General features: G+C 61.3%; 2 protein-coding genes and 2 pseudogenes across 5 annotated transcripts in view; 2 read left to right on the top strand and 2 right to left on the bottom strand.

Moving 5' to 3' along the window:
• Nucleotides 1-23: 23 nt before the first annotated feature.
• Nucleotides 24-4,281, bottom strand: LOC138992073 (kinesin-like protein KIF19). The gene is made up of 8 exons (XM_070389231.1): nucleotides 4,267-4,281; nucleotides 3,627-3,891; nucleotides 3,416-3,513; nucleotides 2,814-2,950; nucleotides 2,431-2,566; nucleotides 1,173-1,568; nucleotides 812-1,019; nucleotides 24-557 (listed from the first exon to the last, which is right to left on the bottom strand). The coding sequence occupies exons 1-8, from the start codon at nucleotides 4,279-4,281 to the stop codon at nucleotides 427-429; spliced, it is 1,386 nt and encodes a 461-aa protein (XP_070245332.1). The 3' UTR covers nucleotides 24-426.
• An 84-nt stretch (nucleotides 4,282-4,365) lies between these two features.
• LOC138992072 (BTB/POZ domain-containing protein 17-like) lies at nucleotides 4,366-6,100 on the top strand (annotated as a pseudogene).
• A 447-nt stretch (nucleotides 6,101-6,547) lies between these two features.
• Nucleotides 6,548-24,894, bottom strand: part of KIF19 (kinesin family member 19) — a 36,615-nt gene continuing 18,268 nt past the window's right edge. Inside the window, exons 8-19 of one of the 4 annotated variants that reach the window (XM_070389027.1) lie at nucleotides 23,144-23,266; nucleotides 21,278-21,443; nucleotides 20,468-20,642; nucleotides 20,160-20,358; nucleotides 18,793-19,063; nucleotides 18,580-18,701; nucleotides 17,978-18,114; nucleotides 17,628-17,733; nucleotides 17,399-17,486; nucleotides 8,749-9,143; nucleotides 8,388-8,595; nucleotides 6,548-8,137 (exon numbers count right to left, since the gene is read on the bottom strand). In XM_070389027.1, the coding sequence (XP_070245128.1) occupies nucleotides 8,007-8,137; nucleotides 8,388-8,595; nucleotides 8,749-9,143; nucleotides 17,399-17,486; nucleotides 17,628-17,733; nucleotides 17,978-18,114; nucleotides 18,580-18,701; nucleotides 18,793-19,063; nucleotides 20,160-20,358; nucleotides 20,468-20,642; nucleotides 21,278-21,443; nucleotides 23,144-23,266 (2,121 nt within the window). In that variant the 3' untranslated portion in view covers nucleotides 6,548-8,006. Of the gene's footprint in view, nucleotides 8,138-8,387; nucleotides 8,596-8,748; nucleotides 9,144-16,059; nucleotides 16,196-16,348; nucleotides 16,742-17,398; nucleotides 17,487-17,627; nucleotides 17,734-17,977; nucleotides 18,115-18,579; nucleotides 18,702-18,792; nucleotides 19,064-20,159; nucleotides 20,359-20,467; nucleotides 20,643-21,277; nucleotides 21,444-23,143; nucleotides 23,267-24,894 lie in introns of those variants that run through there. The other 3 variants (XM_070389026.1, XM_070389025.1, XR_011467862.1) reach the window with 3 other exon arrangements.
• Nucleotides 11,017-13,714, top strand: LOC138983960 (BTB/POZ domain-containing protein 17-like; annotated as a pseudogene).

Below are 24,894 nucleotides of genomic sequence, written 5' to 3'. Positions count from 1 at the left end.
CCTTCCCCAGCCATCCAGCATGCCCTTGTCCCAGATGTGGGCCCAGGAGCCCTAATCCCATGAACAGTCCCTCCTTGCTCCACCCCCGCCCCACATTCCTCAGGCCAATCTGGTTGCAGATCTTAGAGAAGAGTTTCGGCAACAGGAGTCTGTGCCCAGGGAGCCCTGGGATCCAGGGCTGGGAAGCCAGGGAGCCCTGCCATCCAGGCCATGCCTCCTGGGCTCAGTTCCCCTTCCCGTTGGCACTGAAGGCACGGAAGTGTGGGGGCAGGCACCCCCATGGTTCCTGGGTCCCAGGGCCCCAGCCTTCTGAGATCCCGAGCTCCTGACGCCAGGTCATCCCCATCTGCCCAGCCTCCGTCTCCCATTACTGCCACACCCCATCAAGCCTTGGCGGGCAGGAGGGCCGGTTCCGGGCAGGGCCCCTCAGTTGTGCCCAAAGTGCCCATTTTTGCCTTGGGTGCTTGTGCCATAGGGCAGGCGGGGCATCCGAGCAACCCGTTCAGAAACATCCCCTGGGTTGGAGGGGGCAGCGACAGGGGTGGTGTCCTCGGGGCCTGCAACGGGAAGGGCCAGGAGCTCTGCTTTAAGGCATGCCTCTCCATGCCCCTCTCGTCACCCACAGTGGCTCTGAACTCCCTAGGGGCACCTCCCCCCCAGAGGCCAGTCCCACTAATAGTCTTCAGGAACCCAGTTTCCAGCAAGGGGCAGCCATAGGGGCAGGGAGTTCAACCAGTCTCCTCCCTGGCCTGGCCAAGGGCTCCCCTCTCCCCATTGCTATCCCCGCCCCCCGACACTTGCTGGGACTCACCCAAGCTCTGGCACGGAGGGAGTTTGACCTTGGCCATAGGCAGCGTGGTCTTTCCCAGGGGTCTGATGGTAGGGGTCAGGTGTCCAACCACTGGCATCCTCTGTTCTTCAGTGTGATTCTCCACAGGCCGGGGTCCAGCAACGTGCATCTTGGGGCGGGACAGCTGTGTTGGCTGGAGAGCCAGATGAGCTGGGAGCTGCGTGGGGATCTGATACAAGGAGATGTTGGGTTCAGTTGGGGGAAACTCCATGGAGAGTGGTGCACAGCTAGTGGTACCCTGGGGCCTCTGGAGGAGTCCAGCCTTCAGAACCCGGCAAGGAGGGGGCCCAGACACCCCCAGCTCCTGTCCCTCTAGGCTCACCCCTTGTCCTGTGACTTCAAAGGCCTGGGACCTCCGCTTCCTCTTTGCCTCCAGGGACTCCTCTCGTTTCTTTCTTGGGCTTTTCTTCTGGCCTTGCAGCGGGGGACAAGGGCCATCGCCATGACGCTCGACTGCCCAGGACGGCACCTCGCCTGTGCTGCTGGACAGGCTGTCCTCGTTGGTGGCGAGCTGGAGGGTGGGGCTGGGCGGCCGCTTGCAGGCCAGCGGTCCGGGCGGCCGCACGTCATCAGTCTGGCCCTTCAAGTGCAGGGACAGGCTGCTCTGCTTTATGGTGGGTGCCAGCAGTTGGCGCCCCTCGGCCCCCAGGGCCTGCAAGCGATGCCGGGCAGCCTTCCGGCGATGCTCTTGGTGTCGGGCAGCGGTCTCCTTCCTCCCCTGCGGCGGGACAGAGGGCACCCACCCGGGATCAAGGCCCACGTTCCCCCCCTGCACCTCCAACACCCCTTTCTCTGCTGCAGCTCACCCCAACTTGCTGTTTGAGAAACTTTGGGCAAGTTTCTGAGCCTTCTTTTCATCTGTAAACTGATGATGGTAAAACCAGCCTCAGTGGGTTGGGAAGATTTTTTTTTTTTTTTACCATGACACACGGCATACGGGATCTTAGTTCCCTGACTGGGGATCGAACCTTCACCCGCTGCAGTGGAAGTGCTGAGTCTTAACCACTGGACTGCCAGGGAAGTCCCAGGTTCTGAGGATGGATTGCTGAGATATGAGGGTCACCTGTGGCCACAGGGTAGGGAGGATTCGGACTCTATTTGCTATTACAATTATTTCCGAGTGGGAAGTGGAGGGGGCGTGACCCCAAGTACCATGTGTTCCCCATTCTGGTTTCCAATTGTGTCCCCTGCTCTGTGTGGACAGAGCAGGTGGTTACTCTTCTCTGGGTACTGGTGCCTCTCTTTCTAGAACGATGCCTGGGTGTGTTCAGCAGAGGAGAGGGAAGGAAGGGGCTTCGGCTGGTGCGCTGAGCTATTGAGATCATGCCAGGCTCAGGCTGATGGGGTGTGGGGAGGCAGGGGACACACCTTTGTGGGACAAAGGGATCTCCGACAGATTCTCGATGCTTCCGGGGGAGGAGTTGATCTGGCCGTTCAGACCGACCTGAGTGGCAGCTTGTGAGATGAATGGGTTGGGAAGAGAAGCCATTGGACCCAGCAGGAACCTATGTCCTCAGAGGGCTGTTTTGGAAAAGTTCCATCCCAACCACTGGGTGTCCCTCCCGGGTACTCCCACCCACATCCAGGTAATCGTGGGGCCCACTGCTCACCTCCTGTGTCACCAGGGTGCCGGCCAGGATTGGGGGTGGGGTGGGCAGACAGGAGCCCTTCGCTTGCCAGGCCCGGGAGCTGGCCTTGAACAGGTGGTTGGCTTCACTGAGGTGGGCAGAGGAGGATGGGCAGCTGTTGCCCAGGCTGGTACCACGGGGGTCCCACTGCCACGCCTCCTTGAGAACTGTTGCATTGTGGGAACGAGGACCCCAAAGTCCTGGCTCCAGACCTGTGCCCCCCTCCCCTCTTTCCTGCTCCATCCTCCCTGGGAGGCCAGGTCTGGGCTGGCATCTGTGAGACACGGCCTGGTGGCTCAGGCGGGCTGGATGGCTGGAAGTGGTCCTCAGCTCACCTCTCAGTGCCGAGCAGAGGGAGGAAGCTTCCGTGCTGGTGCGGGGACTCGGAGTTCGGCATCTTGACGCTCTCTAGGTCAGACTCCTCCGGGGTCGGCACAGTTCCTGGGGGGCTAATCTTGGGCAAGGCGCTGTCCTGGGGAGAGGAAAGGAGGGAGAGGGGAGTCGGAAGACTTGGTCTCGGACCGAGTAAACAGCCTGGGTGACACAGGCACACAGAGTGTCTGGGGCTGTAATCTGGGCTGGGAGCCCCAGAAGACAGGGGGGCTTGTGTTCTGAGTCCCCAGGGGCCAGCCGTGGTCTGCTAGGCATCCCCAGGGGCACCGCCTGGTGGCCTGGGCTCCTGGGAGGGCATCTGGGGCCCTTAGTGATATCTCAGATGGCCAACCCTGACCTTCAGACCCTGGATGGGGACACGTGCGGGAGAAGAACACCACGGGAGGGGAGCTTGGCGAGGCTCTGTGTCGGATAAGGAGGAGGTGTCAGCTTTCTGGGGATCAGCCAGCCCGGTCCCGAGGCCAGCCTACTTGCTGGAAGGCGCCGCCTTGGGCATCAGCCCTGCCCCCCTAGCACAGGCGCATGGTGCGGCCCGGGCGCCCACCTGCAGGGCCCGAGAGGCCAGGCGGTCCATCATGGTGGCACGCTCCAGGTTGCCCTCCTCATGCTCCCGCAGGCCACGCCGTACAGGTCCTTCAGATGCTGCGGCACGGCCAGGTTGCAGTCTGCGGTGGGGGGGGCGGAGAGGCAGGGCTCAGTCGCGCTCGGGCCCTTAGCGGGTCGGACTCGCGGGGTAGGTAGCGCGGGGACCCTACCCTGGATGAGCTGCCGCTGGGCGCGGATGATCTCCTCGCAGAGGCTGGCGCTGCTCCAGGCGGCGCAGGGCCTCGCGGCGGTGGCGAGCGCGCCGTCGCGGAGCAGGGCTTGCGACTGCATCTCGGCCTTCTCCAGCTCCAGCTCGTGCACGCCGCCAGAGCAGGCCGGCGCCTCGCGCTGCTGCTCGAGCTGACGCGCCCGCGGCAGCGTCTCCTCAGGCGGCGGCCCGCGGCGCAGCTCTCGGCACCGCTGCTCCAGCGCTAGCTGGGGAGCCGAAAGCGGGCCGTCAGCACCAGGTGGCGATGAGGGCCGCCCGCCCCGCCGCTGAGCGGGTCCTCGCCCTTCAAGCCCGCGGATGCTGTGCGGCGGCTGAAGCCCCACTCCGAGGCCTGCTTTTTCGAGTAGTGTCTTGAACTCTGCACCGGGGACTGCTCCTGAGTGACCCCTCTGTGCCCACTTATTGCAACCCATCCCTGAAACAGGCTCCGTGCAGTGCAGTCGCTCAGTTCTTTTTCGACTCTTTGCGACCCCATGGACCGCAGCCCGCCAGGCTCCTCCTTCCATGGGATTCTCCAGGCGAGGACATTGGGTGGGCTGCCATTTCTTTCTCAAGGGATCTTCCCGACCCAGGGATCGAACCTCGGTCTCCCGCATTGGCGGGCGGACTCTTTACCATCTGAGCCACCAGGGAATCCAGGGAAATGAGCTCCGTGGACCAGCTCAACCGCAGCCCATCTCATGCCCTCTGGACTGGTGGACCCTGAAGCCCCCTGGTATGGCTATGCTCCAGAACAGAGAAGGGAGATCTGGAAAATCCTCATTAAAATGTTGGCTAACAGTTTTCTGAGTCTTTAATGTGTGAAAGGATTTATTTACTCTTCTCATCAACCCCACTAGGGTTGACCACTCCCATTTTAAAGATGAGTTCTTGCCTGGAGAATCCCATGGACAGAGGAGGCTGGTGGGCTATAGTCCAGGGGGTAGCAAAGAGTCGGACCCAACTGAGCGACTGAGTCCACACACACAAAGCGTTAGTCCCTCACTGGTGTCTGACTCTGTGACCCACCAGGCTCCTCTGTCCATGGGGTTCTCCAGGCAAGAATACTGGAGTGGGTAGCCATTTCCTACTCAGGGGATCTTCTGACCCAGGGACAGAACCTCGTCTCCTGCATTGGCAGGCGGATGCTTCACCACTGAGCCGCCTGTGCTCAATAAATGCTTGCTTATTTCCACGTCCCACGAGAAACCGGAAAGAAGAGGCGGTGAAGTAGGATGCGCGCGGGAAGGTCCTTCTGTTGGCTCCCTTAATGACGATACTGTCTGCCCAAGGCCGGGTATCCTCGGGACTCAGGAGGCAGCGCTGGATAGGGTAACCGCTGGCCTCCCTGACCGCGCTCCATCTCTGTACCTCTCTGGCAGGTACCTCTACTGCGGAGAGCTGACCGTGCTGCTGGCACAGGCCATCCCCCTGCACCAGCTGGCCACCAAGTACCGCGTGGCCTCCTTGCAGCGGGGCGTGGCCGACTATATGCGCGCGCACCTGGCGGGCGGCGCGGGCCCGGCGGTGGGCTGGTACCACTACGCGGTGAGCACCGGGGACGAGGCCCTGCGCCAGAGCTGCCTGCAGTTCCTGGCCTGGAACCTGTCGGCCGTGGCGGGGAGCGCCGAGTGGGCGCCGTGAGCCCTGAGCTGCTGGCGCGCTTTCGGACCTCGTGCTGCAGGGCGAGCTGGAGCTCTTCCAGGCGCTGGGCGTGGCTGGGCGCGGCGCGCCGCCGCCCGGCTGTGGCGGCGCGGCGCTGCGCGCCATCCGTTACCCGTGATCCCTGCGGCGCAGCTGTTTCAGCTTCAGGCGCGGCTCGGCGCCCTGGCGCCACGGCCCCCAGCGGTGGCCGACCTGCTCCTTCAGGCCTACCAGTTCCACGCCGCCTCGCCGCTGCACTCGCCAGGTTTTTTCGACGTCAACGGTGCGCCATCCTGCCCCACAACTACCTCGCGCCTGCCTGGGGCGCCCGTGGTCATCAACAACCCGCCCGCGACGATCGCAGCACCAGCTTCCAGGCGCAGCTGGGCCCAAGCAGCCACGACTCGGGCCGCGGGTCACCTGGGCGTGCTCTTCTCGCCACGCTGGCTGCCGGTAAGCCTGCGGCCTGTCTACGCGGACGCCACGGGCACAGCGCTGCCCCTCGCACGCCCCGAGGACGGCCGGCCCCGGCTGGTGGTCACGCCGGCCAGCAGCGGCGGCGACGCGGCGGGCGTGAGCTTCCAGAAGACCGTGCTGGTGGGGGCGCGCCACCACGGCCGCCTGCTGGTCCGCCACGCCTACAGCTTCCACCAGAGCAGCGAGGAGGCCGGTGACTTCCTGGCGCACGCCGACCTGCAGCGGCGCAACTCCGAGTACCTGGTGGAGAATGCCCTGCATCTCCACCTCATTGTCAAGCCCGTCTATCACACCCTCATCCGGACCCCCAAGTAGCCAGGCGGGCCGGGGTGGGAAGCTGAGCCTTCCAGAGGCCTCTGGATCAGGAAAATAAAGGCCCAGTAGAACTTCACTTTCACTTTTCACTTTCATGCGTTGGAGAAGGAAATGGCAACCCGCTCCAGTGTTCTTGCCTGGAGAATCCCAGGGACGGGGAGCCTGATGGGCTGCCGTCATGGGGTTGCCAGAGTCAGACACGACTGAAACTTAGCAGCAGCAGCAGCAGAGATGGCGCAGAGGGACCAGGATTGGCATGGCCAGTGGAGGTGTCTGTCCTGGCCTGCTGGGGGACCAGGCCCCAGCGGCCTGAGAGCTGGGTGGATAGAAGCCAGGTGGTGGGTGGTAGACCAGATGCCTGGTTTCAGGAGTTGCTTTCTCACTGACCTGAAAGGAAGGTTCCTGGTGGTGTGTATGTGTGTGCTCAGCAGTGTTTCAGTCTTTGCCACCTCATGTACTGTATGTAGCCTGGCAGGCTCCTCTGCCCGTGGAACTTTTCAGGCAAGAATACTGGAGGGCAATGCCCTTTCCTCCTGTAGGGGATCTTCCCAACCCAGGAATCGAACCCGTGTCTCTTGCGTCTCCTGCATTGGCAAGTGGATTGTTTATCACCAGCACTACGTGGGAAGCCAGAGCTCTTGGTAGAATAAACCAGCGCTCGGAGCGGCAAGGGGGTGATTAAACCACCCAGTTCTGGGGGCAAAAACAGTCCAAGGAGGGCTCCACAGGTCAGGGACTCCCCATCGTTCATTACCTTTTCCCCAAGGGCCCCCGTCCCCACAGGGGACAGGGCAGGTAAAAGCATCGAGATGGCCAGGTGCACCTTGGGGGAGCTTTCTCACCTGAAACTGAGGGGCTCAGTTGAGCAGTTTCTGAGCCCTGGCTTCCTGGGGTGGGAGGGGTAAGCACAACCCTAAGTCTCTGACCTCTCCTGGGAGGGGGTCTGGGCAGAGACCTCAGAGTCCGGAGGAAAAACACTTTCCCCCAGGAGTCTGTTGACTGGTGCTCTACAACCAGCCAGAGAAGAAGAGGGTGTGGTGGGAAGAGGGGACTTGGGTTGAATCTTAATCAGTGATGTGCTCGGTCGCTCAGCCTTGTCGGGCTCTTTGCAGCCCTGTGGACTGGAGCCCGCCAGTCCTCTACCCATGGGATTCCTCAGGCAAGAATCTGGAGTGGGTTGCCATTTCTTCTTCCAGGGGATCTTCCTGACCCAGGGATTGAACCCACATCTCTTGCATCTCCTGCATTGCAGGCAGGTTCTTTACCATTAGCACGACCCGGGGAACGGAAGCCCAGTCTGTCAGGACCACCCCACCTTTCAGACAAGGTCTAGTTTCCGGAACAACCAACAAAACTCAAATGGGATTTTTATTGTTAACAAGCAGTTCTGGGGCAGGGGGAAGGTGGAAACGACTGCTGAGTAACAAAGCTAGATTCCTTTCCAGCCCCCAGCCACAGTAAGGGAAATGCCCGGCGGGCCCTTCCCCAGCCATCCAGCATGCCCTTGTCCCAGATGTGGGCCCAGGAGCCCTAATCCCATGAACAGTCCCTCCTTGCTCCACCCCCGCCCCACATTCCTCAGGCCAATCTGGTTGCAGATCTTAGAGAAGAGTTTCGGCAACAGGAGTCTCTGCCCAGAGAGCCCGGGGATCCAGGGCTGGGAAGCCAGGGAGCCCTGCCATCCAGGCCATGCCTCCTGGGCTCAGTTCCCCTTCCCGTTGGCACTGAAGGCACGGAAGTGTGGGGGCAGGCACCCCCATGGTTCCTGGGTCCCAGGGGCCCCAGCCTTCTGAGATCCCGAGCTCCTGACGCCAGGTCATCCCCATCTGCCCAGCCTCCGTCTCCCATTACTGCCACACCCCATCAAGCCTTGGCGGGCAGGAGGGCCGGTTCCGGGCAGGGCCCCTCAGTTGTGCCCAAAGTGCCCATTTTTGCCTTGGGTGCTTGTGCCATAGGGCAGGCGGGGCATCCGAGCAACCCGTTCGGAAACATCCCCTGGGTTGGAGGGGGCAGCGACAGGGGTGGTGTCCTCGGGGCCTGCAACGGGAAGGGCCAGGAGCTCTGCTTTAAGGCATGCCTCTCCATGCCCCTCTCGTCACCCACAGTGGCTCTGAACTCCCTAGGGGCACCTCCCCCCCAGAGGCCAGTCCCACTAATAGTCTTCAGGAACCCAGTTTCCAGCAAGGGGCAGCCATAGGGGCAGGGAGTTCAACCAGTCTCCTCCTGGCCTGGCCAAGGCTCCCCTCTCCCCATTGCTATCCCGCCCCCGACACTTGCTGGGACTCACCCAAGCTCTGGCACGGAGGGAGTTTGACCTTGGCCATAGGCAGCGTGGTCTTTCCCAGGGGTCTGATGGTAGGGGTCAGGTGTCCAACCACTGGCATCCTCTGTTCTTCAGTGTGATTCTCCACAGGCCGGGGTCCAGCAACGTGCATCTTGGGGCGGGACAGCTGTGTTGGCTGGAGAGCCAGATGAGCTGGGAGCTGCGTGGGGATCTGATACAAGGAGATGTTGGGTTCAGTTGGGGGAAACTCCATGGAGAGTGGTGCACAGCTAGTGGTACCCTGGGGCCTCTGGAGGAGTCCAGCCTTCAGAACCCGGCAAGGAGGGGGCCCAGACACCCCCAGCTCCTGTCCCTCTAGGCTCACCCCTTGTCCTGTGACTTCAAAGGCCTGGGACCTCCGCTTCCTCTTTGCCTCCAGGGACTCCTCTCGTTTCTTTCTTGGGCTTTTCTTCTGGCCTTGCAGCGGGGGACAAGGGCCATCGCCATGACGCTCGACTGCCCGGGACGGCGCCTCGCCTGTGCTGCTGGACAGGCTGTCCTCGCTGGCGGTGTGCTGGAGGGTGGGGCTGGGCGGCCGCTTGCAGGCCAGCGGTCCGGGCGGCCGCACGTCATCAGTCTGGCCCTTCAAGTGCAGGGACAGGCTGCTCTGCTTTATGGTGGGTGCCAGCAGTTGGCGCCCCTCGGCCCCCAGGGCCTGCAAGCGGTGCCGGGCAGCCTTCCCGGCGATGCTCTTGGTGTCGGCCGCGGTCTCCTTCCTCCCTGCGGCGGGACAGAGGGGCACCCACCCCGGGATCAAGGCCACGTTTCCCCCCCCCTGCACCTCCAACACCCCTTTCTCTGCTGCAGCTCACCCCAACTTGCTGTTTGAGAAACTTTGGGCAAGTTTCTGAGCCTTCTTTTCATCTGTAAACTGATGATGGTAAAACCAGCCTCAGTGGGTTGGGAAGATTTTTTTTTTTTTTACCATGACACACGGCATACGGGATCTTAGTTCCCTGACTGGGGATCGAACCTTCACCCGCTGCAGTGGAAGTGCTGAGTCTTAACCACTGGACTGCCAGGGAAGTCCCAGGTTCTGAGGATGGATTGCTGAGATATGAGGGTCACCTGTGGCCACAGGGTAGGGAGGATTCGGACTCTATTTGCTATTACAATTATTTCCGAGTGGGAAGTGGAGGGGCGTGACCCCAAGTACCATGTGTTCCCATTCTGGTTTCCAATTGTGTCCCCTGCTCTGTGTGGACAGAGCAGGTGGTTACTCTTCTCTGGGTACTGGTGCCTCTCTTTCTAGAACGATGCCTGGGTGTGTTCAGCAGAGGAGAGGGAAGGAAGGGGCTTGGCTGCGTCGTGCTTGAGCTATTGAGATCATGCCAGGCTCAGGCTGATGGGGTGTCGGGGGAGGCAGGGGACACACCTTTGTGGGACAAAGGGATCTCCGACAGATTCTCGATGCTTCCGGGAGGGAGTTGATCTGGCGTTCAGACCAACCTGAGTGGCAGCTTGTGAGATGAATGGGTTGGGAAGAGAAGCCATTGGACCCAGCAGGAACCTATGTCCTCAGAGGGCTGTTTTGGAAAAGTTCCATCCCAACCACTGGGTGTCCCTCCCGGTACTCCCACCCACATCCAGGTAATCGTGGGGCCCACTGCACACCTCCTGTGTCACCAGGGTGCCGCCAGGATTGGGGGTGGGGTGGGCAGACAGGAGCCCTTCGCTTGCCAGGCCCGGGAGCTGGCCTTGAACAGGTGGTTGGCTTCACTGAGGTGGGCAGAGGAGGATGGGCAGCTGTTGCCCAGGCTGGTACCACGGGGGTCCCACTGCCACGCCTCCTTGAGAACTGTTGCATTGTGGGAACGAGGACCCCAAAGTCCTGGCTCCAGACCTGTGCCCCCTCCCCTCTTTCCTGCTCCATCCTCCCTGGGAGGCCAGGTCTGGGCTGGCATCTGTGAGACACGGCCTGGTGGCTCAGGCGGGCTGGATGGCTGGAAGTGGTCCTCAGCTCACCTCTCAGTGCCGAGCAGAGGGAGGAAGCTTCCGTGCTGGTGCGGGACTCGAGTTCGCATCTTGACGCTCTCTAGGTCAGACTCCTCCGGGTCGGCACAGTTCCTGGGGGCTAATCTTGGGCAAGGCGCTGTCCTGGGGAGAGGAAAGGAGGGAGAGGGGAGTCGGAAGACTTGGTCTCGGACCGAGTAAACAGCCTGGGTGACACAGGCACACAGAGTGTCTGGGGCTGTAATCTGGGCTGGGAGCCCCAGAAGACAGGGGGGCTTGTGTTCTGAGTCCCCAGGGGCCAGCCGTGGTCTGCTAGGCATCCCCAGGGGCACCGCCTGGTGGCCTGGGCTCCTGGGAGGGCATCTGGGGCCCTTAGTGATATCTCAGATGGCCAACCCTGACCTTCAGACCCTGGATGGGGACACGTGCGGGAGAAGAACACCACGGGAGGGGAGCTTGGCGAGGCTCTGTGTCGGATAAGGAGGAGGTGTCAGCTTTCTGGGGATCAGCCAGCCCGGTCCCGAGGCCAGCCTACTTGCTGGAAGGCGCCGCCTTGGGCATCAGCCCTGCCCCTAGCACAGGGGCGCATGGTGCGGCCCGGGCGCCCACCTGCAGGGCCCGAGAAGCCAGGCGGTCCATCATGGTGGCACGCTCCAGGTTGCCCTCCTCATGCTCCCGCAGGTACACTTCCCGTGACAGGTCCTTCAGATGCTGCGGGCACGCCAGGTTGCAGTCTGCGGTGGGGAGCGGAGAGGCAGGGCTCAGTGCGCGCGCTCGGGCCCTTAGCGGGTCGGACTCGCGGGGTAGGTAGCGCGGGGACCCTACCCTGGATGAGCTGCCGCTGGGCGCGGATGATCTCCTCGCAGAGGCTGAGGCGCTGCTCCAGGCGGCGCAGGGCCTCGCGGCGGTGGCGGAGCGCGCCGTCGCGGAGCAGGGCTTGCGACTGCATCTCGGCCTTCTCCAGCTCCAGCTCGTGCACGCCGCAGAGCAGGCCGAGCGCCTCGCGCTGCTGCTCCGAGCTGACGCGCCGCGGCAGCGTCTCCTCCAGGCGGCGGCCCCGCGCGCGCAGCTCTCGGCACCGCTGCTCCAGCGCTAGCTGGGGAGCCGAGCGGGCCGTCAGCACCAGGTGGCCGATGAGGGGCCGCCCGCGCCCGCCGCTGAGCGGGTCCTCGCCCTTCCAAGCCCGCGGATGCTGTGCGGCCGGCTGAAGCCCCACTCCGAGGCCTGCTTTTCGAAGTAGTGTCTTGAACTCTGCACCCGGGGACTGCTCCTGAGTGACCCCTCTGTGCCCACTTATTGCAACCCATCCCTGAAACAGGCTCCGTGCAGTGCAGTCGCTCAGTTCTTTTCGACTCTTTGCGACCCCATGGACCGCAGCCCGCCAGGCTCCTCCTTCCATGGGATTCTCCAGGCGAGGACATTGGAGTGGGCTGCCATTTCTTTCTCCAAGGGATCTTCCCGACCCAGGGATCGAACCTCGGTCTCCCGCATTGGCGGGCGGACTCTTTACCATCTGAGCCACCAGGGAATCCAGGGAAATGAGCTCCGTGGACCAGCTCAACCGCAGCCCATCTCATGCCCTCTGGACTGGTGGACCCTGAAGCCCCCTGGTATGGCTATGCTCCAGAACAGAGAAGGGAGATCTGGAAAATCCTCATTAAAATGTTGGCTAACAGTTTTCTGAGTCTTTAATGTGTGAAAGGATTTATTTACTCTTCTCATCAACCCCACTAGGGTTGACCACTCCCATTTTAAAGATGAGTTCTTGCCTGGAGAATCCCATGGACAGAGGAGGCTGGTGGGCTATAGTCCAGGGGGTAGCAAAGAGTCGGACCCAACTGAGCGACTGAGTCCACACACACAAAGCGTTAGTCCCTCACTGGTGTCTGACTCTGTGACCCACCAGGCTCCTCTGTCCATGGGGTTCTCCAGGCAAGAATACTGGAGTGGGTAGCCATTTCCTACTCCAGGGGATCTTCCTGACCCAGGGACAGAACCTGCGTCTCCTGCATTGGCAGGCGGATGCTTCACCACTGAGCCGCCTGTGCTCAATAAATGCTTGCTTATTTCCACGTCCCACGAGAAACCGGAAAGAAGAGGCGGTGAAGTAGGATGCGCGCGGGAAGGTCCTTCTGTTGGCTCCCTTAATGACGATACTGTCTGCCCAAGGCCGGGTATCCTCGGGACTCAGGAGGCAGCGCTGGATAGGGTAACCGCTGGCCTCCCTGACCGCGCTCCATCTCTGTACCTCTCTGGCAGGTACCTCTACTGCGGAGAGCTGACCGTGCTGCTGGCACAGGCCATCCCCCTGCACCAGCTGGCCACCAAGTACCGCGTGGCCTCCTTGCAGCGGGGGCGTGGCCGACTATATGCGCGCGCACCTGGCGGGCGGCGCGGGCCCGGCGGTGGGCTGGTACCACTACGCGGTGAGCACCGGGGACGAGGCCCTGCGCCAGAGCTGCCTGCAGTTCCTGGCCTGGAACCTGTCGGCCGTGGCGGGGAGCGCCGAGTGGGGCGCCGTGAGCCCTGAGCTGCTGGCGCGCTCGGACCTCGTGCTGCAGGACGAGCTGGAGCTCTTCCAGGCGCTGGAGGCGTGGCTGGGCCGCGCGCGGCCGCCGCCGGCTGTGGCCGAGCGCGCGCTGCGCGCCATCCGTTACCCCGTGATCCCTGCGGCGCAGCTGTTTAGCTTCAGGCGCGCTCGGCCGCCCTGGCGCGCCACGGCCCGGCGGTGGCCGACCTGCTCCTTCAGGCCTACCAGTTCCACGCCGCCTCGCCGCTGCACTACGCCAAGTTTTTCGACGTCAACGGTGCGCCATCCTGCCCCACAACTACCTCGCGCCTGCCTGGGGCGCCCCGTGGGTCATCAACAACCCGGCCCGCGACGATCGCAGCACCAGCTTCCAGACGCAGCTGGGCCCAAGCAGCCATGACTCGGGCCGCCGGGTCACCTGGAACGTGCTCTTCTCGCCACGCTGGCTGCCGGTAAGCCTGCGGCCTGTCTACGCGGACGCCACGGGCACAGCGCTGCCCCTCGCACGCCCCGAGGACGGCCGGCCCCGGCTGGTGGTCACGCCGGCCAGCAGCGGCGGCGACGCGGCGGGCGTGAGCTTCCAGAAGACCGTGCTGGTGGGGGCGCGCCACCACGGCCGCCTGCTGGTCCGCCACGCCTACAGCTTCCACCAGAGCAGCGAGGAGGCCGGTGACTTCCTGGCGCACGCCGACCTGCAGCGGCGCAACTCCGAGTACCTGGTGGAGAATGCCCTGCATCTCCACCTCATTGTCAAGCCCGTCTATCACACCCTCATCCGGACCCCCAAGTAGCCAGGCGGGCCGGGGTGGGAAGCTGAGCCTTCCAGAGGCCTCTGGATCAGGAAAATAAAGGCCCAGTAGAACTTCACTTTCACTTTTCACTTTCATGCGTTGGAGAAGGAAATGGCAACCCGCTCCAGTGTTCTTGCCTGGAGAATCCCAGGGACGGGGGAGCCTGATGGGCTGCCGTCATGGGGTTGCACAGAGTCAGACACGACTGAAGCGACTTAGCAGCAGCAGCAGCAGAGATGGCGCAGAGGGACCAGGATTGGCATGGCCAGTGGAGGTGTCTGTCCTGGCCTGCTGGGGGACCAGGCCCTAGCGGCCTGAGAGCTGGGTGGATAGAAGCCAGGTGGTGGGTGGTAGACCAGATGCCTGGTTTCAGGAGTTGCTTTCTCACTGACCTGAAAGGAAGGTTCCTGGTGGTGTGTATGTGTGTGCTCAGCAGTGTTTCAGTCTTTGCCACCTCATGTACTGTATGTAGCCTGGCAGGCTCCTCTGCCCGTGGAACTTTTCAGGCAAGAATACTGGAGGGCAATGCCCTTTCCTCCTGTAGGGGATCTTCCCAACCCAGGAATCGAACCCGTGTCTCTTGCGTCTCCTGCATTGGCAAGTGGATTGTTTATCACCAGCACTACGTGGGAAGCCAGAGCTCTTGGTAGAATAAACCAGCGCTCGGAGCGGCAAGGGGGTGATTAAACCACCCAGTTCTGGGGGCAAAAACAGTCCAAGGAGGGCTCCACAGGTCAGGGACTCCCCATCGTTCATTACCTTTTCCCCAAGGGCCCCCGTCCCCACAGGGGACAGGGCAGGTAAAAGCATCGAGATGGCCAGGTGCACCTTGGGGGAGCTTTCTCACCTGAAACTGAGGGGCTCAGTTGAGCAGTTTCTGAGCCCTGGCTTCCTGGGGTGGGAGGGGTAAGCACAACCCTAAGTCTCTGACCTCTCCTGGGAGGGGGTCTGGGCAGAGACCTCAGAGTCCGGAGGAAAAACACTTTCCCCCAGGAGTCTGTTGACTGGTGCTCTACAACCAGCCGGAGAAGAAGAGGGTGTGGTGGGAAGAGGGGACTTGGGTTGAATCTTAATCAGTGATGTGCTCGGTCGCTCAGCCTTGTCGGGCTCTTTGCAGCCCTGTGGACTGGAGCCCGCCAGTCCTCTACCCATGGGATTCCTCAGGCAAGAATCTGGAGTGGGTTGCCATTTCTTCTTCCAGGGGATCTTCCTGACCCAGGGATTGAACCCACATCTCTTGCATCTCCTGCATTGCAGGCAGGTTCTTTACCATTAGCACGACCCGGGGAACGGAAGCCCAGTCTGTCAGGACCACCCCACCTTTCAGACAAGGTCTAGTTTCCGGAACAACCAACAAAACTCAAATGGGATTTTTATTGTTAACAAGCAGTTCTGGGGCAGGGGGAAGGTGGAAACGACTGCTGAGTAACAAAGCTAGATTCCTTTCCAGCCCCCAGCCACAGTAAGGGAAATGCCCGGCGGGCCCTTCCCCAGCCATCCAGCATGCCCTTGTCCCAGATGTGGGCCCAGGAGCCCTAATCCCATGAACAGTCCCTCCTTGCTCCATCCCCGCCCCACATTCCTCAGGCCAATCTGGTTGCAGATCTTAGAGAAGAGTTTCGGCAACAGGAGTCTCTGCCCAGAGAGCCCGGGGATCCAGGGCTGGGAAGCCAGGGAGCCCTGCCATCCAGGCCATGCCTCCTGGGCTCAGTTCCCCTTCCCGTTGGCACTGAAGGCACGGAAGTGTGGGGGCAGGCACCCCCATGGTTCCTGGGTCCCAGGGGCCCCAGCCTTCTGAGATCCCGAGCTCCTGACGCCAGGTCATCCCCATCTGCCCAGCCTCCGTCTCCCATTACTGCCACACCCCATCAAGCCTTGGCGGGCAGGAGGGCCGGTTCCGGGCAGGGCCCCTCAGTTGTGCCCAAAGTGCCCATTTTTGCCTTGGGTGCTTGTGCCATAGGGCAGGCGGGGCATCCGAGCAACCCGTTCGGAAACATCCCCTGGGTTGGAGGGGGCAGCGACAGGGGTGGTGTCCTCGGGGCCTGCAACGGGAAGGGCCAGGAGCTCTGCTTTAAGGCATGCCTCTCCATGCCCCTCTCGTCACCCACAGTGGCTCTGAACTCCCTAGGGGCACCTCCCCCCCAGAGGCCAGTCCCACTAATAGTCTTCAGGAACCCAGTTTCCAGCAAGGGGCAGCCATAGGGGCAGGGAGTTCAACCAGTCTCCTCCCTGGCCTGGCCAAGGGCTCCCCTCTCCCCATTGCTATCCCGCCCCCGACACTTGCTGGGACTCACCCAAGCTCTGGCACGGAGGGGAGTTTGACCTGGCCAGGCAGCGTGGTCTTTCCCAGGGTCTGATGGTAGGGTCAGGTGTCCAACCACTGGCATCCTCTGTTCTTCAGTGTGATTCTCCACAGGCCGGGGTCCAGCAACGTGCATCTTGGGGCGGGACAGCTGTGTTGGCTGGAGAGCCAGATGAGCTGGGAGCTGCGTGGGGATCTGATACAAGGAGATGTTGGGTTCAGTTGGGGGAAACTCCATGGAGAGTGGTGCACAGCTAGTGGTACCCTGGGGCCTCTGGAGGAGTCCAGCCTTCAGAACCCGGCAAGGAGGGGGCCCAGACACCCCCAGCTCCTGTCCCTCTAGGCTCACCCCTTGTCCTGTGACTTCAAAGGCCTGGGACCTCCGCTTCCTCTTTGCCTCCAGGGACTCCTCTCGTTTCTTTCTTGGGCTTTTCTTCTGGCCTTGCAGCGGGGGACAAGGGCCATCGCCATGACGCTCGACTGCCCGGGATGGCGCCTCGCCTGTGCTGCTGGACAGGCTGTCCTCGCTGGCGGTGTGCTGGAGGGTGGGGCTGGGCGGCCGCTTGCAGGCCAGCGGTCCGGGCGGCCGCACGTCATCAGTCTGGCCCTTCAAGTGCAGGGACAGGCTGCTCTGCTTTATGGTGGGTGCCAGCAGTTGGCGCCCCCTCCCCTAGGGCCTGCAAGCGGTGCCGGGCAGCCTTCCCGGCGATGCTCTTGGTGTCGGCCGCGGTCTCCTTCCTCCCTGCGGCGGGACAGAGGGGCACCCACCCCGGGATCAAGGCCACGTTTCCCCCCCCCTGCACCTCCAACACCCCTTTCTCTGCTGCAGCTCACCCCAACTTGCTGTTTGAGAAACTTTGGGCAAGTTTCTGAGCCTTCTTTTCATCTGTAAACTGATGATGGTAAAACCAGCCTCAGTGGGTTGGGAAGATTTTTTTTTTTTTTTACCATGACACACGGCATACGGGATCTTAGTTCCCTGACTGGGGATCGAACCTTCACCCGCTGCAGTGGAAGTGCTGAGTCTTAACCACTGGACTGCCAGGGAAGTCCCAGGTTCTGAGGATGGATTGCTGAGATATGAGGGTCACCTGTGGCCACAGGGTAGGGAGGATTCGGACTCTATTTGCTATTACAATTATTTCCGAGTGGGAAGTGGAGGGGGCGTGACCCCAAGTACCATGTGTTCCCCATTCTGGTTTCCAATTGTGTCCCCTGCTCTGTGTGGACAGAGCAGGTGGTTACTCTTCTCTGGGTACTGGTGCCTCTCTTTCTAGAACGATGCCTGGGTGTGTTCAGCAGAGGAGAGGGAAGGAAGGGGCTTCGGCTGCGTGCGCTGAGCTATTGAGATCATGCCAGGCTCAGGCTGATGGGGTGTCGGGGGAGGCAGGGGACACACCTTTGTGGGACAAGGGGATCTCCGACAGATTCTCGATGCTTTCAGGGGAGGAGTTGATCTGGCCGTTCAGTCCCACCTGAGTGGTGGCCTGTGAGATGAATGGGTTGGGAAGAGAAGCCATTGGACCCAGCAGGAACCCTATGTCCTCAGAGGGCTGTTTTGGAAAAGTTCCATCCCAACCACTGGATGTCTCTCCTGGGTACTCCCACCCGTGGGGCCCACTGCTCACCTCCTGTGTCACCAGGTTGCCCACCCGGATTGGGGGTGGGGTGGGCAGACAGGAGCCCTTCGCTTGCCAGGCCCGGGAGCTGGTCTTGAACGGGTGGTTGGCTTCACTGAGGTGGGCAGAGGAGGATGGGCAGCTGTTGCCCAGGCTGGTACCATGGGGGTCCCACTGCCACCCCTCCTGAGAACTGTTACATTGTGGGAACGAGGACCCCAAAGTCCTGGCTCCAGACCTGTGCCCCCCTCCCCTCTTTCCTGCTCCATCCTCCCTGAAGCCAGGTCTGGGCTGGCATCTCTGAGACACGGCCTGGTGGCTCAGGCGGGCTGGATGGCTGGAAGTGGTCCTCAGCTCACCTCTCAGTGCCGAGCAGAGGGAGGAAGCTTCCGTGCTGGTGTGGGGACTCGGAGCTCGGCATCTTGACGCTGTCTAGGTCAGACTCCTCCGGGGTCGGCACAGTTCCTGGGGGGCTAATCTTGGGCAAGGCGCTGTCCTGGGGAGAGGAAAGGAGGGAGAGGGGAGTCAGAAGACTTGGTCTCGGACCAAGTAAACAGCCTGGGTGACACAGGCACACAGAGTGTCTGGGGCTGTAATCTGGGCTGGGAGCCCCAGAAGACAGGGGGGCTTGTGTTCTGAGTCCCCAGGGGCCAGCCGTGGTCTGCTAGGCATCCCCAGGGGCACCGCCTGGTGGCCTGGGCTCCTGCGAGGGCATCTGGGGCCCTTAGTGATATCTCAGATGGCCAACCCTGACCCTCAGACCCTGAATGGGGACACGTGCGGGAGAAGAACACCACGGGAGGGGAGCTTGGCGAGGCTCTGTGTCGGATAAGGAGGAGGTGTCAGCTTTCTGGGGACCAGCCAGCCCGGTCCCGAGGCCAGCCTACTTGCTGGAAGGCGCCGCCTTGGGCATCAGCCCTGCCCCTAGCACAGGGGCGCATGGTGCGGCCCGGGCGCCCACCTGCAGGGCCCGAGAAGCCAGGCGGTCCATCATGGTGGCACGCTCCAGGTTGCCCTCCTCATGCTCCCGCAGGTACACTTCGTACAGCTCCTTCAGATGCTGCGGCACGGCCAGGTTGCAGTCTGCGGTGGGGGAGCGGAGAGGCAGGGCTCAGTGCGCGCTCTCGGGCCTTAGCGGGTCGGACTCGCGGGGTAGGTAGCGCGGGGACCCTACCCTGGATGAGCTGCCGCTGGGCGCGGATGATCTCCTCGCAGAGGCTGAGGCGCTGCTCCAGGCGGCGCAGGGCCTCGCGGCGGTGGCGGAGCGCGCCGTCGCGGAGCAGGGCTTGCGACTGCATCTCGGCCTTCTCCAGCTCCAGCTCGTGCACGCGGCAGAGCAGGCCGAGCGCCTCGCGCTGCTGCTCCGAGCTGACGCGCCGCGGCAGCGTCTCCTCCAGGCGGCGGCCCCGCGCGCGCAGCTCTCGGCACCGCTGCTCCAGCGCCAGCTGGGGAGCCGAGCGGGCCGTCAGCACCAGGTGCCCGATGAGGGGCCGCCCGCGCCCGCCGCTGAGCGGGTCCTCGCCCTTCCAAGCCCCCGGATGCTGTGCGGCCGGCTGAAGCCCCACTCCGTGGCCTGCTTTTCGAAGCTGTGTCTTGTACTCTGCACCCGGGGACTGCTCCTGAGTGACCCCTCTGTGCCCACCTTCTTGCAACCCATCCCTGAAACAAGCTGGGTGCAGTAAAGTCGCTCAGTTCTGTTCAACTCTTTGCGACCCCATGGACCGCAGCCCGCCAGGCTCCTTCTTCCATGGGATTCTCCAGGCGAGGATATTGGAGTGGGCTGCCATTTCCTTCTCCAAGGGATCTTCCCGACCCAGGGATGGAACCTCAGTCTCCCGCATTGGTGGCCAGACTCTTTACCATCTGAGCCACCAGGGAATCCAGGGAAATGAGCTCCGTGGACCAGCTCAACCGCAGCCCATCTCATGCCCTCTGGACTGGTGGACCCTGAAGCCCCCTGGTATGGCTATGCTCCAGAACAGAGAAGGGAGATCTGGAAAATCCTCATTAAAATGTTGGCTAACAGTTTTCTGAGTCTTTAATGTGTGAAAGGATTTATTTACTCTTCTCATCAACCCCACTAGGGTTGACCACTCCCATTTTAAAGATGAGTTCTTGCCTGGAGAATCCCATGGACAGAGGAGGCTGGTGGGCTATAGTCCAGGGGGTAACAAAGAGTCGGACCCAACTGAGCGACTGAGTCCACACACACAAAGCGTTAGTCCCTCACTGGTGTCTGACTCTGTGACCCACCAGGCTCCTCTGTCCATGGGGTTCTCCAGGAAAGAATACTGGAGTGGGTAGCCATTTCCTACTCCAGGGGATCTTCCCGACCCAGGGATCGAAGTGGCATCTCCTGCATTGCAGGTGGATTCTTTACCATCTGAGCCACCAGCGAAGTTCTCAGATGAGAAAGAGAGACTCAAAGTCACAGGGGATTTGTGGCCTGAGAGCCCAGGTTTCACTCCTCCCACAAGCTTCCCCCAGCCCCTTCCTGCTGAGTCTCTCAACCCCCTTTCCCAGACCCAGAGCCCTAGGCACCTTCTGCTTTCGCAGCTTCTTCTGCTCAGTCATCAAGGTAGCGATGCTTTCGCGGGCAGACACCACCTCGGCGGGCTCCTCGATGTCTGGCTGGTTGTCACCGTTGTCCGAGTCCTTCCTGGTGTCATCCTTAGTGAAGGACTCCTTCCGACGCTCCTCCCGCCACTTGAGTGCCCGGCGTGACTTCTCATGCTTCCAGCTGCCACAGCCCCAACCCCAAAGGAGACGGGGGATTCAGGCCATGGAGGGTTGGGGGGCATAAGGTGCGGCTCCAGCTCCGGCTCCCATCCCAGGCCAGCTGTGCTTACCTGGCAATGGTGAGCAGGTGGTGGGAGGTGTCCATCTCCAGCTCCATGCCGCGGTTTTCCAGCTCCAGCAGGCGTCTCCGTGTGTCCATTTGCTCCTGGAAGGTGCTGATCAGCTGCTCACGAAGGTGTTCCATTGCAGCCTGTTCGCCCTGCCCGCTGTGCAGCTGGACCTCGGCTGCCCGTTGAATGGGAGATGGGAGAGGTCAGTGGAGGAGGAAAGGTCAGCCCAGGAAAGTCTGGGTCTGCCTGGGCCCTCCCCCTCTCTTTCTCCCCAAAAGACTTCTGTGCAACCACCTCCTCCAGGAAGACCTCCTAGATTACCCCCTCCCACATTCCACCTTCCACATTGTCTTCAGGCAGTGACCCAAAGGTGACTCCCAGCTCCCTGTATGAACTGGGCTTCCACCAGCCTTTAGAGTGCCTTTCTGTCACCTAGTAAAAGGCACCCCTTAGACACTTTACTGCCATGTGCTGCAAGATCATCAAAGCAAGTACAGAAAATCTGTTAGGGAACCGTATCCCTCCTGGCGATGCCAGGCCCAGTCTGACAGCCCTCACTGCAGTCCCCAGAGTGAAGCCCCCACACAGCTAAATGCCCAGGTGACTCTCACTCTGATACCACCGAATCCTCGGGTGAGGTCTCTGAGGCAGAGATCACGATTCTGTTTGACAGCTGAAGGACGGGTGGCTTAAAGGCTACTCAGCCAGAAAGAGCCCGAGTCCGGCTTTGAAGCCAGCACTGTCTGACCGCAGAGCACCCTGAGGGGCATTGGGAGACGGGTTCTGGCTCACGGAGACCCAGGCACACACCCTGGATGTGGCGGATGTCGCCCCGCCCCAGCTGGGCTCGGTCCGGGCTCCGCCCACCCCGCTCCTCGATCTTGCGCTTGAGCCTCTGGATCTCGCCCCGCAGGTCAGCAATGATGTTCGTGTACTGGGCGATGTGGTAGGAGACGCTTAGCAGGTTCCGCTTCACCTGGGGAGGGGGCGGGGTACAGTCACCTGGGGGCCAGGGCCTGCCAGTGGGGACCCTCTTTTTCTGCTGGTTGACAGTAATGACCTCCTCGCCTCCAACCCTGTTCTATGCTCTGCTTAGTCACTCAGCTGTGCCTGACTCTCTGCGACCCCATGGACTGTAGCCTGCCGGGCTCCTCTGTCCATGGGATTCTCCAGGCAAGAATACTGGAGTGGGTGCCATGCCCTCCTCCAGGGGATCTTCAACCCAGGGATTGAACCCAGGTCTCCTGCATTGCAGGCGGATTCTTTACCACCTGAGCTACCAGGGAAGCCCTGCCTCCGACCCTACAACCTATCAAACTACATGCCCCCACCAGAGAGGCATACTCCTAAAATTATGTGCCACACCCCCAAGCCCCGGCTCTCTGTGCCACTCAACCTTCATTGGCTCCCTACTGCTGGGAGAATGTCCTGATTCCTTCATTTGGTGTTGAAGGCACACTGCTCTCTCTAGTTTCATCTGGCTCACTGCTCCAGTGGAGGAAGCATTCTCCTCACCCCACCTCTGCCGCCAACACCACCTCCTCCCTGCCTTAGGAGCCTCTGTCTTTACTGCTCCCTCCCTTCTGGAGTCTCCTCTTCACCCTTCAGATTCCCACTCACGGTCTCTAAAGAGGTCCGTGGGATCCCACTGGCCTCCCTGCTGTTGGCGTGACTGCTATTAATAATATTCTGAACTATCAATTCGCTCTTTTAAGGGTCTCTTCCCACCATTAAGTACTTAATGGAGAGAGTAGAGATAAAGCATCCAGCTCCTGACACAGTAGCTGGAAAACTGCTATGTTAGGAGAATGTTGGTTAGGTTCTTAGACTCTTCACATGGGTGGGCCCAGATGACCTCATAGATAGCCAGGATTCTAACACACTGATCAGAAAATGTAGGGAAACCTTGAAAACTGGGCAGAGCTCAGTGCCCTTCCTCCCCAGCCGGGAAGCCGCTTAGCTCCCTTCAGCCTCACTGTCCTCGGCTGTAAGATGAGGACAGAAATAACGCCTGCCTCATTCGAGGGTCACATGAGATGAACTGATAAAGGGCCCACAGTATAAGTGCTCAGTAACAGTCACTATTGGAACTGTCGGGGTTAGGGCCTTCGGAGGAGTAAAGGTCTGAATGAGCATCTTTTAAGATGAAAACAGAAGATGGAAGGGGATGGTGGGGCTCGGGGCACAGACCTTGGGGATGAGCACAGACTTTGAGCAAGAGGAGGACCGGGACTTCCCTGGAGGTCCGATGGTTAAGAGTCTGCCTGCCGATGCAGGGGACATGGGTTTGGTGTCTGGTCTGGGAAGATCTCACATGCCACGGGGCAGCTAAGCCCGTAAGCCACCCTTACTGAGCCCACACGCCCCAGAGCCCACGTCACACAAGAGAACCCACCACAGTGGCCACAACTAGAGAGGAGCCCCCAGTTCGCCGCAACCAGAGAAACCCCACACGTAGCAACAAAGACTGACCGTGGCCAAATAAAGTTTGAAAAGAGAAGGAGCCCCTCAGAAGCTGTGGGCTTCCTGGCAAGTCACAGGGGGCCAGATCAGTGGCGGCTCAGTCCAGTGTGTGTGTTCGGGGGGCTGGGGGTGGCAGGCCTTGGAGTCAGTCAGGGGGCTTGAATCTTGGCCCAGAAGGGCAGATCCTGGGGGCACAGAGCAGGGGCCCCTCACCCGGGTCTTGATGCTCTTGGCCCGGCCGGCGTAGGTCAGGGTGTTCCGGGACTCCTCGAAGGCGCTGCTCGCTGGGCTGATGTGGGCGATCATCACGGTGCGGCTGTTTCCCCCCAGGGAGTCCTGGGCGGGCCGGGGGCGGGCATCGGTCAGCAGGGGGCTGCCTCCCTGGACCCTGCTCCCGCTCGTGATGCCCTCGTGGCATGTGTGTGCATCTCTCTCTCTCTCACACACTCACAGGTGCTGGTGCCGAGCACCCCGTGGACCTTCCCGCCCCCTCTGCCGCCTCCCCGCTTCTTCCCTCTCCGTTTCTTCTCCAAAGCTCATGTTAGAAAATTTCCAGCATCTGAGTCAGGGCCTCCCAGCTCTCCTCCTCCCCCGCTCATATACATGAGGATGAGGAAAGGTTGGCTGGAACCAGAGCGGGAAGAGCTCTGAGGGGTCCTGGGCTTCTCCGCCATCTCCTCGGGCCATCCAGGTCACCCCGTTTGTTGACGGCGGAAGGTGCCATTGTCTTGGCTGGAGCGAGGCTGGTGATGGAGTGAACTGGGCCTGTGGCCACTGCCTCCCTTGTCCCGGGCTTAGCCCTGCCCTCTTCAACGGAGAGAGTGTGCGGGGCTACAGGGGCCTGGGGGCAAAGCCCTTGGGCGTGGCAGTGACCAGCTGAGCAACTTCAAGCAAGCTCCTTCACCTCCCTAACCCTCAGCTCCCTCCGGTTTCTAGGTGGCAGGAGCCGGCTCTCGCACCCCCAGCCTGCAGGTGCAGTGATGCTGGCAGGCTGATGCCCGGCGTTAGGTCACCTGCAGCTCTGCCATCAGCCCAGCCAGACCTCTGCTGGGGCCCTCCATCCAGCACTTACTGGCGGGAGCCTTTGGGGAGGTTACTTAGCCTCTTGGTGCCTCGGTGTCCTCGTCTGCAAATGGGATTAACGACCCCCTAACTCAGATACGCTACCCGATAAAAGGAACTGAGGAGAATTCCCTGGCCGTCTGGTGGTTAGAACTCCATGCTTTCACTACTGAGGGCCCAGGGTTCAATCCCTGGTCGGGAAATTAAGATCCCACAAATCATGCAGAATGGCTCCCTCCTCTCCAAAAAGGAACTGGGTGTGGCGGGGTGAAGCAGTGCATTCAGAGACCAGCCAGGAGTGCGCCCCTCACCCCACAACAGCAGCCTCTGGGAGCCACGAGACTGACTGTCCACCTGAACCCCCAAATCCAGATGACTCCCAGTTCCCTCAAATCCACAGCCCTGGGTGGGAGGGGGGCGGTCAGATGCTCAGATGCAACCTCTTTTCCTCCCCGCTGTTCGCAAACAGGGGCCGGCGAGCGCGTGCTCAGTTGCTTCAGCCATGTCCGACTCTTCTAGACCCCGTGGACTGGCTCCTTTGTCCATGGGATTCTCCAGGCAAGAGTACTGGCGTGGGTTGCCATGCCCTCCTCCAGGGGATCTTCCTGACCCAGGAATCAAACCCCCATCTCCTGCATTGCAGGCAGATTTTTTTTTACCCCCTCAGCCACCTGGAAACCCCTAACACACAGGACACCCAGTTTAGATCTGAAATTTGGATGAGTGAGCTTTTTTTAAAGTATAAGTATGTCTCAAAGATGGCATGGGACATACATACTGATACCCAAACCAGATTTCGTTATTTATCTGTTATTTATTCACATGCAGCTGGACATCCTGTATTTCTCTCTGTGCAGCTGGCAGCCCCACCCCGGGTGCCCAGGGCCCAGGCCCGGTGGCAG

This window comes from Bos mutus, chromosome 19 (assembly GCF_027580195.1).
Source record: "Bos mutus isolate GX-2022 chromosome 19, NWIPB_WYAK_1.1, whole genome shotgun sequence".
NCBI classification, from domain to species: Eukaryota; Metazoa; Chordata; class Mammalia; order Artiodactyla; family Bovidae; genus Bos; species Bos mutus.
This window is presented reverse-complemented; position numbering and strand designations above follow the sequence as displayed.

Coding starts and splice junctions, on each gene's coding strand:
- LOC138992073 (XM_070389231.1), bottom strand. Junction 2,951..3,415: donor TGGCCTCTCGGGCCCTGCAG/GTGGGCGCCCGG, acceptor TCCTCTCCCCAG/GACAGCGCCTTGCCCAAGAT. Junction 1,020..1,172: donor TTGAAGTCACAGGACAAGGG/GTGAGCCTAGAG, acceptor TCCTTGTATCAG/ATCCCCACGCAGCTCCCAGC.